Source organism: Synchiropus splendidus, chromosome 19 (genome assembly GCF_027744825.2).
Source record: "Synchiropus splendidus isolate RoL2022-P1 chromosome 19, RoL_Sspl_1.0, whole genome shotgun sequence".
NCBI lineage: Eukaryota > Metazoa > Chordata > Actinopteri > Syngnathiformes > Callionymidae > Synchiropus > Synchiropus splendidus.
In genome coordinates this window covers 9749692-9762262 of record NC_071352.1, presented here as the reverse complement: position 1 = coordinate 9762262, position 12571 = coordinate 9749692, and the positions used below count along the sequence as shown (strand labels likewise).

Here is a 12571-nt window from a genome sequence, read left to right as displayed (position 1 = left end):
CCCTCTACCTAGCACCGCCATCTCCAGCATCCAATATGCCCCCGTCTCCTGGATTCTCACTAGAAGAGGCAACAATGACCGATTCCTTCTGCAGAAACACTGCCGAGCGCCTCTTGAGGGCGGAGTCAGTGGGACACAGCAATTTTGGCAGCACCTTGAGCTTCTTTTCTGCAATCACATTGAGCAGAGGCTTTTCATCTCAGGCCTTTCACAGAAACCCATTCAGACGAAGCGGCTCAGAGATGGGCAAAGCGAGATGGAGCGGGGAGAGAAAGTGTGGAGCAGAGGGGAAGGGAAGTGCTTCTGCAGCCTCCAGCGCTTGTCTCCAGTCCTGACTGTGAATAAGCATGCTTTTGGTGAAGAGTGCAGATGTATAGTTGGGATTGTGTGAGAGCATAAGAGAGGATGCTGTTAGTGGAAGTCTTTTTGTGTGTGTTCACCGTGTCATCTATATCCAAGTTGAGCACAGCCACTGGGGCGTGATGTGTCGGTGGGAGGGAAGCGATGTAGACAACGTTGTCGCGCTGAATCGTCCTTGACTCCATTGGATTTGTAGGTTTGTTTGAGGACGTAGACCTGCAATGGATCAAGGGTGTTTGCTGGCAGTGGAGGGGGAGGGGTTATTTGGTGAGGATTACCAGGTGTTCATATCTGATGGGGAATCAGTCAGCCAGGTGTTGGTGCTAGGATGCAAGGACGCTGAGGAAGGTAAGCTGCTCCGTCGGAAGGGAACCTTGCGCAGAACAGAAGTGCCTCTAGTAACTGCATTCTCCCACTGACCAAAAAGCTTTGTTTTAATCCATTACTTTTGAGCAACATTTGTCTAAACAAACAAATGGCAAGCTTTGTTTCCGCTCGTAAATCATTTAGCCACTTTATTTTTCTTGTCGTTCTCGCTCCATCATTACGGCTCCTTTGAATGTGCACATTTATTTTGCCCACTTGAAGCTTTGTGTGCATCAGCTGCTGTAAGATGGATCATTTGTGACGTTAAGTACTGGCTAACACACATGACTGTGAACTGTGATTGATCACCGCGAAGAAATGGAAGAGGGATGTGCAATTTCCTGTTTCCCTCCTACACCCTTTTAATATCAACATCTGTCTTTCTCTTCTTTAAAGGCAAGGAAGGCAGAGACAGGCAGGCTAATTAGCTTTATCCAATGCATTGAAAATGTTCAAAAGATTTTGAAAGGAAACTCGGAGGAAGAACAAAGACTCCGTTACTGCCAGTAAAATGAGCATCGACAATGTGACACCTAAATAAAATTTCAAAGGGAAATGCAGCACACTGGGCCGAACCCTTAGGAGAGATGAAATCTGGAGTCTGGTTGCGGGAAACTTGTACAGTGTGAGAACCGCAAATCAAACAGTCATTTCAGTGTAATCGATGCATTATTTGTGTAAGGACTTCTATCCTTTTCACAATAATAGTCTGCTTTTATCTGCTTTTTGGGTCAGAAAGACCCTGTTTTCAGGGTGTACTCCAACACTGATTCCTTCTCTTCCACTCTTCAGTTAAATGCAATGATTTATCATGATTTCTGAGAAAGGCTGTCTAAAAATACCACATTCACCATTCTGTTCCCCTGAAGGCCAAAATAAAATGGCTGACAAAAAAAAACGTTTCTGCCATTGACGTCACTTTCACTCTGAGTTGAAGCGAATGTGCAAAGCATCCTAAACTGGCGAGCCCAGTCCGTTTGCTTTGTCTTATTAGTTAGTCAACCACCGCTTAGTTCTGTTCAGGGTTGCGGTCATTGGGCCTGAGGCAGGAATATATCCTGGACAGGTCGCCAGTCCGGCACACACACACACACCTCAGGGCAGAGTGCAGAAAGGTCCAACCCGCAACCTTCTTGCTGCAAGGCGGAAGTGTTAACCACTTGGCTTTAATATACTGACATAATGTTGATATTGGTGGTTGTGAGGCGGCAAACATTTTCGCACAGTAAAACTTTACCTTCCATCAGAAGGATCAACGTATCAGAGATCAATGTGACTGTTTTTATGGCATGTTTTCGTTTTGGCTTTTTAATTTTCTTATGCAGCTATTTATTACGACTACTACTACTAATAATAATAATAATCTGAAATCATATTTTCAGCCAACTATTACTGATCAAAGTAAATAAAGAATAATCGGGTAGTCACTTGCACCCAAAGAGCAACTCAGTGGTTTCTCCTTTCGAATTTTGATAAATGCAAAAATGTATCCATGGCATCTGATTTGTTTCTGTGAGTAGTATCAGTAATTTAATAATATAGTTAGTAATACAAATATAAAAGTAGTCATATTTTAGGAGTGCCATTTATTATGACAAATTATGGTGTCATTGTACAAAAGTCTTTCACACAACTCTGCCGTGTTAGAGGAGGTGTGACCGGGTGAGCACAAGAGGTTTATTGGCTCTGTCGCTTTACTTGGATGGTAGCAGGATTTTCCTGTAGCTAATTCAGTATTTTTGATGATGTTGGACTTCTAGCATTGTTTAGTATTCACACCAAGGGAAACAAAAAGTAAACATTAGATTTATTTTCTTTTTTATCTCAACCATTCAATCCTCAGACAGAAAAATGCAGCGTAAGACTTCAAACCAAAAATGCTGTTGAGGAAGCGTGGTGCATGACGGATGTGGAAACAGTCAGTGTGTATTTCTGTCTCGCTCTGCGTGCTCTTCTTTATTAAGGTGGGCTGAGGTAATGATTAGCCTCACCAGAAATCCTCACACTGTTTTGGCAGCTTATATCAAGAAGATATTTTAAACTGAATTATTTTTAATGTCGTAGTGAATGTTGACTTGAGCGAGCGGAAACACGCTTTTGCCTGAGATAACCTGCCTTAGTCCTGAGCGAGAGAATTTGCCGAGAAATTATCTCCATTTCCATGACAAAGCGCTGTCAAGACATCAAATGCGTCCTTGGCCTTTTCTCTAAGCAGCCGGGAAACATCATCATCTGGTCGACAGACTCGGAAAAATGCTTTTGTTTGGGGGGGAAAAAAAATAAAGTGAGAAAGAGCAGAGCTAAATGAAGAAGAGTGATTTTGCTGCGTTTGACAGCAGTCTGAGAGGAATTGGGCGTTGGTGGGAGCCATGGCAGACGTGTGCATGATTGAGATAAGCGACAGATAGATGTGAAGCCAGGCACAAGTCACCCACACACTGGGAGCCTCCCACAGACTCGGTTAAGCAACGCCACAGTTACACTGCCACTCAAGGACATTTGAAGGACGCAGAGAGTTAGGGAGGATGAATGGAGAGCGGCTCCAAACTCTGCGCAAGGAAGAAAACATGTTTTATTTCCCATCTGTATTGATCGACAAGTCTGTTGTCCTCGCAGTGAAAGCGGAAATGTTTATTTTCAAGTGTGTTTATTTTTGGGTTGTACGTAGAATTGAGTAGTTTTATACAAACTAGTAGGTCCAGAACTGGGCAAAGTGCAGCTTGGGGGCCACAGGCGGCCCTTTATGTGGCCCTCAGAGTGAAACAATAAAAGTCATCTGTGTGTTCAGATATTTAAACAAGCCTTCCTTCCCCTTAAAATTCAAATTATCAATGTAATCTCTAATAATAGTCTCTTCAATTTGTCATCCCCTTTCTTTGTACTTGGTGTTTCTTATTTCTTCCCCACAGATATGAGCAACATCCTTTTAAGAAGAACAGCCTTGTTCAAATACTGACTTGTTAATAAGGTTTTATTTGCCTATTTCACAGGCTAAAAAATGTAATTACTAATATTTAGGATTGAACCACAGACCCTTGCACAAAGGCTCATTCACACCCATTTATGCACCGAACCGACTGATGTATGATGACATGTAGAGACTTTATTACGTGTGACAAAATGTCGCACCACAATATGGGGGCTGTTCGCAGCTTGAGCACGTGTCACGCGACATCAGTAGCATCACATGCTGAAGATGTAGAATGTGAAGCCGAGTGACATGTTGGCCAATGAGAGCCCAAATTCATCAAGCATTTTATTTTAAAAAAACCTTGTGTATATTGTATATATTGCCATGGCCTCATCACTCCCACTGAGACATTTTGAGCCTTTGATGTTTTTTATTGAATTGTGTCCTTATTTTGTTCCCACTGTTCAGTGTCTTTGTTCCTTCTGTCTTTTGGTCGGACGGCCCCTCAAGACCGTCTCTATATAAACATCACCACCAACATAATTGAATTGCCCATAATAATGCTGACAATGGTAGATTTAGTACGTTTGAAATTGCTACCCCTTTTTCTGAAGCACCATAACACCAGCAGAAAAGCATTTTTCAAAGCCATTCACAGACGAGTGTTTCCCAGTGGCTCACATGCAAAGTTATATATATATATATATTCTCAATCCCATTCTTCCTACTCTTTCACTGCCACCCTTTGTCTTCAGGAGCCTGTGTGGAGTTGGTAGCTTTACACAATGTTCAGCACGACGCCTTTTGTTCCTGTTATTGTTTGTCCAACACCTCCGTGCCTTTTTTTTTCCTTTTATGAAATCCCACATTTGATCAAAAACATTTTAACTGACAGGCAGTGGAGCTGAACAAAGTTATCACCAGTGCTCTTCTCAGGCGAAGGTTCAGTTAGAATTCCATTATTTTTGTAAATGTTTCATCTCATGCTGAGAGAATACTGGATTATTATCCTGGCGCTTCATTCCTCACTTTCTCCAGTTCTTACCATGGTAGGTTCGAGCTGTACATCATAGGCTGCTGAAAAGCATCATGTACTTTTCCCCCAAACTATCTGACTCCTTTGGAATCATGTCATTGAAATATTCAGCACCTTTTATTCAAATTGGACCCTAGACATTTCCCCTTCTTCTCTATGTTTTATATCTTCTAAATTACAGTCCCAATGCTTGGTCCAATCCTCTGATTTCCACCCATGCAAAGAGGAACAGATGGAAACCAAAGTTGGCTCCCTGCAAATTCAACAAATTCTTTTAAAATAGCAACTGAATTTGAAGTTGTAGTGACGTTTTTCATCTGAAATGCTAGCAGTGTCATAGTTCATAGTAAATGTGCTCTTGTCCCTCGTAAGCAAGTTAAGTATTCAGAGGATACTATAACTGACCTTTTTCCTGAGACTCGAGAGGAAAATGATCCCTATTTCTCCTCTGGTATTTTCTTTCGGGCCTCATTTGAGAATCCGTGCATACCTTTCCTCACCCTTCCTCCTCACTACTCTTCATCCTCTGTGGTAGCGGTAGCAAGGTGTGGCAGCTGGAGGCATCTCTCGCTGGCTAGCGAAGACATTGTCGATGCAGGGGTCTGATTTTACACCGCGCTGTACTGGAAAGCAACTTAGCTACGTCTCGGTGGCCATGAATTAGTCAGCAGTGCATTGTGGCTTACCGACCTAATGAGCCGGTTTCTGCTAGTTCTGAGCGCTAGAGTCATTTTTCAGTCTATCGTGGTGCAGCAGTAGAGACGCTGGCCGACAGGCGCCCTTGGCTTTACAGCCTCCTGTTCAACCTTGTCTGGGTGAAGAGGCGAGAGGTTTTTTGAGAAGGGATTGGTCCCGAGGGTGAGCTTGTGAGACATTCCCTTCATCCCTCTTCTCGTCCTTCTCCTCACCCGGTGAATGTGGGTCAGACCTTGCGTGACGGACAGTCTGCCATTATCGCTGCTCAGACGCACAAAAGGGAAAGGCCAAGAGCTGGACAGTCTAGGGAGGGGTTTATTGAACTGAAGCCGAGTGCTTTCCTCTGTTCTCGCCCTGATGGGGTGACAAGACTCAAGCCATCTCTCATGGGCGTTCAGCACTGCATTCTGTATGACACTTTTAAAATCATATCAAGCTCAAATACACACATTTTCTAACAATGAATCCCCTAGTATTTATTAAAGTGGCGACATCAGAATGTGTCCGTGTGACTGGAAAAGTACTGAAACTAAAGTTCAGTGCATGTACGGCTCCTGAGGACACAGTCTTTTGTCCCAATGCAACTCCTGAAGACACACACAGGACAGACCCGGGACCAGATGGAGAGGCTATATCTGCGCAAACAGCTTGGAATTATTCACTCGGTACTCAGAATGATGGTGATCATGATGTTGAAAGCGAAAATTAAATAAGATGAGATTGTAGTCCCTAAAATAAATACGGCCGAGCACGTTTATTTTCATATTTTAATCCAGTTTAATCACAGTCTCTAATTGCTATTTGCTCTGCAGAGATGCCAAACTTCAGATGAAAACAACTGATTTTCAAAAACATGTTATTGGTCAAAACCAAATCTATAAATGTAAGCATTCACAGCTGCGTTAGTTACTGGACGTCGCTGAAACCTGCAGATTTAGTCAGACTGACTTTATTCTCTAGACAGGATCAGGAAGTGTTGGTGAAATACCCATATATATCATTGTGTGTCCTGGTTGGAGAGAGTGTGTAGTCGCCTGACATAATTCAGGACCATGGACAGCGCTGAAATAGAGTTATTTAACCAACAAAGCAGCCTTCAGCGTTGCATGTTGATGCGCTAGGCTTTCAATTGAAGTACATGTTCCGCCTTCTGAAGCCGTGAGCACCCTGTCATGTAAAAGAAAGACGGAGTCTAAGGTCCTTACATGTAATGTGGTATTGCCATCTCAAATGGTGACTTCTTCAGTAAGGCGATGCTCCTCTCAATATCCTGACGCAAATGTTTTTTACGCCATTGAAAACGCTTCGGCTTCAACATGCAACGCGAAAGGCTGCCTGTGTCGGGACGCAAAAGTCCACTTTCTTGACGTCAATATATTACACCAAGTGAGTGAGGATGTGTTGACCTAACAGTGCCTGTATCATGAAAAAAAGCTGAAATAAATCACCAGAAAAGTATTAAATAAGCAAAACATTCTCCCTCCCAAGGCTTCAGATGGCAGTGTTATGCAAGTGCATGTTTGCATTTCATGTTGATGCATACTGTTTGTGTTTCAATGGATAGAAATGTTTACCCTCCCATCTGACATTCCCAAAGGAGGGGCGCCACCCGATGGCTCAACCCTGTCCTCTACTTTAGACCATTCACGCAATTCGCTGTCCACCCAGGAGGGAAGCAGGTGCGGCATATAGTTAACATGCAACACACAAGGTTGACTCTGGGACTCGTCGTGACACGACTCTGTTTGGAAGTTTTACTCCAGAGTTAGGTCACTGTAAACAAATGACCTTGATCAATAGATGCCAGCCAAGATCAAACCGTGCTTCAGCTGTTATTAGGTGTCGCACAGAATTAGAAATGGAACCGCACCGCACCATGAAATCATTGTGTAGAAAATGCATTTTCTTTGCCACCAACACTTTAGGTAGTGAATTAACAGTCCGTATTGCATATTATTTCTGAAGTGCTCCCGCTATTCTGCCACGTTATATCTTGATACATTCCTCTGTACGTTTTTCCATTTAGTCTATTACATGCAAATCTTTAGTAAATGTGCGATTTCAACTTGCTTTTGAAAGTCAAGGTTACTCTCCACACTAGCTTATTAGTGAAAAATACCTCAGTGAGGGTGAACAAGTAGGGACCTTTGCTTACCTTAACTCATTATTAAAGAGATTAGCTAAGCTAGGGTTGCTGTAAAAAGTCACTTGTACTGAATTTGTGAGTGAATAGGGCAAGGTGTACAATATTTTGGAGGAGAATGATTTGTGTGCACATCTGTCAAAGTTGCTGGTTCTCATTTGTCTGACCTGAACCACCTCCACCACATCCTGTTGGAGAGACGAGGACACTGCCACCATTCTTGTTCTCGAGCTAATGTGTCTCATTTAAAGCCCGTCTTTTTTTCTGTCTTCTGCTCATGATCAACAACGTCTCACGTGCAAACACATTAAAGGCGATCGGTCTGCTTGTGTGGCTCGGCGGTCATTAACATTCGGCTCACTCTAAACGTTCCCTAATTTCTTCAGCCATTGACACCGTCACGCAGTCAAATAGGAGGCACAAACAAAGCAAACGCTGAGCCATTTCCTGTGACCTGATAAATTGGAAGGTGGTCATTCCTGCTTCGGTGTTCCAGCTGAAGCTCCGTGTGCATTGCTGTGGTGCACTTTCTTATTACTCATGCCTTTAATGTGAGGCATGAATCTCTTTGGTGTCGGCCGGTGACAATAGCTCAGCTCAAGCGCCCTGGGATTCAGATTCCTTGTTTGATATTCACAGCCAATGAGGGTTCACCGGTGCTCCTCGGAGACCAGTGAGGTTCAAGATGACAGATGAGGTGCCACAGGAAATAATTAACAGGGATAGATGGCTGCATTTAGACGGTGTGTGCATTAAGCTTGGGATAAATATGGAGCCCAAACTTATGCCTGGTTGTGTCCAGGAGGGTTGTTTCTTTTCTCTGCACGGAGCTCACACCAGACACTTTCGAATAAGATCCATTCAGTAGTCTAAACCCATCAAAGGTGGTTAGGCTTACAAATTACAACCGATTACCTCAGACTCTGAGAGAAGCGATGACTGAGAGCAGGATTCTGGGTTGAAAACTGAGAGTTCCACCAGGATCTGCAATGGCTTAGTGTAATAAATCCACACGCCTCCCACAAGAGAGACAAGGATTACTTGTTCTGTGCCCACCTGTTAACAAGGGAGTTTCTGTGGTTGTTGAAGAACAAGCAGGCGCACGTTCTTCTTTTTGCCTGAATGTGAAACCAGATGACTGACGTCTTAGCAAGGCGAGAGGAACATGACGTCGACTGAAAGCTCAGAAAGACTTTTGCTTTATTTGACTTTGTTTTATCCATTTGACATTGCAAAATGATGACCAGCGATTGAGTACTGTGGCCACTGTGATGCATCTGTGGACTGATATTTGACCGACACATTTTGAATGAAGGATGTGATGTTTAAGGTTAAAGTTTAAAGTCCTGGCAGAGATAAAATGAAAATGAAATGAAGTCATCTATGAACATTAACTTTTTCAATCTTAATCTTCCCATCCAAATTTTTGAAAAAATGAACAGTAATGCAGTAATTTAATTGAACAGTTTGCTCTCCAGACAACAGGGAACCTTTGTAAGAGCAGGAGTTCCTGGTCCACTGATCACACTGATGCACAAAACACGTGGCAGCTAGGACGAGAACAACAACAACAAACATGGAGGAATCCCTGAACAAAAGCAAACAAAAGCCGCTGCTTGCGTTTGTTCAGGGAGGTTTTTCACTACACAATGTTCCAGGGTTTCCACTACTCTGAATGGACTTGAAATTCTTATAACATTGAAATTCTTATACAAATATTTTCAAGGCATTAAAAGAGCGTTAGTTTAAATAAGGTGATATAAAAACTTGAATATAGCGACCATCGTGACTTATTGTGCTATTGTCAAACTGATGCAAAATAAACAATAGTTTGTTGTTTAAATGTATATATAGGTCTATCAATTCAGTATATACCAAATTCATTCAAATTGAAAAATGTGGCTTCTTGTGGCAAATATTCTTACACCATTAAACTTTCTATCTAAGTTTGACTCCAGAAATGATCAGTCATTGCATGTTGAGGAATTATAGAATGAAAGCTTTAGGTGAGCGAGTGTGATGAAGCACCTGCCACTGTTCGGTCTTCAAAATGGCAGCCAACAGCTTCAATCCCCCTGAATCAACTCGTCTGGGATTATCCCCTGCAGTTGGACCGACGGAGCGAATTTCCTCGAGAATAGCTATTTGTTGCTGAAAACTTCATGACAGCTCCCGCATTTTTGCCATTTTCCAAAACCTGCCGCAGAATGGAAATGACAAATCAGCAGACTCTTTGGTTGCAGAACATGTAGTTACAGCGTGAAGTTGGATGCTGGAGACGAAAGTTTGGATCAGTGCTTAAGCGCACACCACTCTCGGATGCAGTCGGTGTAGACATCCCACCCAGATGGCCGCGCTGGTGGCCAGTATCTCCCCACCTACACACATGGCCTCCACCATCAGCAGCAGGCTGGTGTTTTTCTCATTCTTCTGATACTTTCAAAAACATTTTGACTGGATTCACCTTTTTGTTTTCCTGCTACTGAGTGCACCAACACAAGTAGCGTTCATAAAAATAAATAAATAAACCTTCACCTTCTTCTGCAGTTTATCTGGGGTCGGGTCGCGGAGGCAGCATTCGGAGCAAGGAAGCCCAAACTTCCTGATCCGCACAAACTCCTCCAGCTCTTCCCGGGGATCCCGAGGCGTTCCCAGGCCAAACTGGAGACATGCTCTCTCCAGCGAGTCCTGGGTCTTCCCCGGGGTCTCCTCCCGGTAGGACATGCCCGGAACACCTCCCCAGGGAGGCGTCCAGGGGGCATCCGGATCAGATGCTCGAGCCACCTCAGCTGGTTCCTCTCGATGTGGAGGAGCAGCGGCTCCACCCCAAGCTCCTCCCGGATGACCGAACTCCTCACCCTATCTCTAAGGGTGCGCCCAGCCACCCTGCGGAGGAAACTCATCTCAGCCACTTGTATCCGCGATCTCATCCTTTCGGTCATTACCCAAAGCTCGTGACCATAGGTGAGGGTGGGAACGTAGATCGATCGGTAAATCCAGAGCTTCGTCTTGTGACTCAGCTCCCTCTTCACCACGACGGTCCAATACAGCGACCGCATCACTGCTGCTGCTGCACCAACCCGTCTATCAATCTCACTCTCCCCTTTTCCCTCACTCGAGAACAAGACCCCGAGATACTTAAACTCCGCCACTTGAGGCAAGAACTCTCCACCGACCCAGAGAGAGCAAACCACCTTATTCCGGTCGAGAACCATGGCCTCAGACTTGGAGGTGCTGATCCTCACCCCGGCCGCTTCACACTCGGCTGCAAACCGCCCCAGCGCATGCTGAAGGTCCCGGTCCGATGAGGCCAGCAGAACAACATCGTCCGCAAATAGCAGAGATGAAATTCTGTGGTTTCCGAACCGGATCCCCTCTGACCCCTGGCTGCGCCTAGAAATTCTGTCCATAAAAGTAATGAACAGAACCGGTGAGGGCAGCCCTGGCGGAGGCCGACATGCACCGGGAACAAGTCTGATTTACTGCCAGGGATGCGAACCATGCTCCTGCTCCGGTCATAGAGGGAGCGGACAGCTAAATAAATAAATATTTGTTGATAGTAGGCAAAAAAGCCAATGGCAAAGAGCCCAAAATACTGTGCATTTCATCAGCAAACCCCAAAAGACCCTGAACCTCCCCCTTAAGCGGTGCATAAACTGTGTACCCTCCTCCCCCACAAAACACTCACTCCAGCTCATTACCACTGATATTTTCACTCGCCGTTTGATACAGATGTCTCTAACTGCAGCCAATTAAACAGCCAATTAGTGCTTACAATCGCGATGTGCTCTTTTGCCTTGCACACAGATTATTTCTGTCAATAGCTGTGTGGACAAAACCTTAGCAGGAAGTTTAGGCTGCATAATTCAATGGAGCTCCTTCTGGCAGCCCTTTATCTCTCACTTTGTGTGTCGTTTCACTTCCAAGGACGTCTGGATTTTCGCTGATGTCGTCGGTGCCAAGCTGAGATTCACATTCAATTTGAGGAAAAGCATTATCACGCATATGATTATTTTTCTAGCTGAACCCATCAATAAGTCAAATATCCATTCTGCATCTACTACAAAGCATAAAAACGGTGCAATTCCGGGGACACACATAACAATAAATTGGGTTTTGTTGGTCTGGTTTCCGACCGTGGATGGCAGTTAATTTATCTTCACGCTTCTAAGATTTTCCATGACAATAATCTTATGTTTGTCCAGATAATTGGCTCTGTAGCCAGTCAGACGTCCTCAGTCGTCCTCACTTCGTCCGGCTTTCGACTTCTGGGACAAATGTTGTTGCCAGGTTGACGCTTGGGTGTTTCAGTCTTTCCCTTGAGTCATTTATTGACGTTGGGAAAGTGGACTTTTGCGTCCCATACTGAGGGTCTTTAAATAGCATTGGACAGTGCAGAACAAAAGGAGCTCCATCCCCTGGCTTCCCAACCACCATCATTCTTTTACATGTTGCACGGTGTCAGGATATGCTACGGAAGGCAAACATGTTTTTTAATTGAAAGCTTAATGCGTAAACATGCAACGCTGAAGGCTGCCTTCAGCGTCAATATAGGGCGCAAAGGTCCACCTTGATCAACGTCAGTATATTACGCCACGCAAGTGAGAATGGAGCCACGCAAGTGAGTGAAATGCAGGATCATTTGAGGTGCTATGTGTTGTATAACAGGTGACACCAGCGAATTAACTATCTTTTCTTACACACGTGTCATGCTGCCAAAGGCAACAGCATATGCCACTGAAGGCCACAGCTGCTTCAAGTGAATGCAGAATGCGTCAACTTGGGATGCGGAAGGCTTTCTTCCCATGTCGCACTTGGATGCCAAAACCCATGTGAAAAATTGACACATGAGGTGCGAGAATGTGTTTCGGATTTTTTTTTCTTCTGTCAAGCAGAGGGAAAAAACATCCTTCTGAGTGTACCCCGCTTCACTTGGTTGCCAGGTGCAGTCATACATTATGCAAGCATGTATGCACTCCACGTCGCCTTCTGGTTTGTGCTGATGTTCATAGTATCTTGGGTCACCATCGTGACAGTGGCCACATACACACAGATAGTA

The 12571-nt window shown here is 44.3% G+C and overlaps 1 protein-coding gene across 10 annotated transcripts in view; it reads left to right on the top strand.

Moving 5' to 3' along the window:
- srcin1a (SRC kinase signaling inhibitor 1a) overlaps positions 1–12571 on the top strand; it is a 111926-nt gene that overhangs the window by 23633 nt on the left and 75722 nt on the right. For 7 of the 10 annotated variants that reach the window (XM_053852756.1, XM_053852762.1, XM_053852759.1 and 4 more), the window contains exon 1: positions 250–708. The exons of the other annotated variants lie outside the window; for them this stretch is intronic. In XM_053852756.1, the coding sequence (XP_053708731.1) occupies positions 582–708 (127 nt within the window). In that variant the 5' untranslated portion in view covers positions 250–581. Of the gene's footprint in view, positions 1–249; positions 709–12571 lie in introns of those variants that run through there. 10 annotated transcript variants of the gene reach the window in all.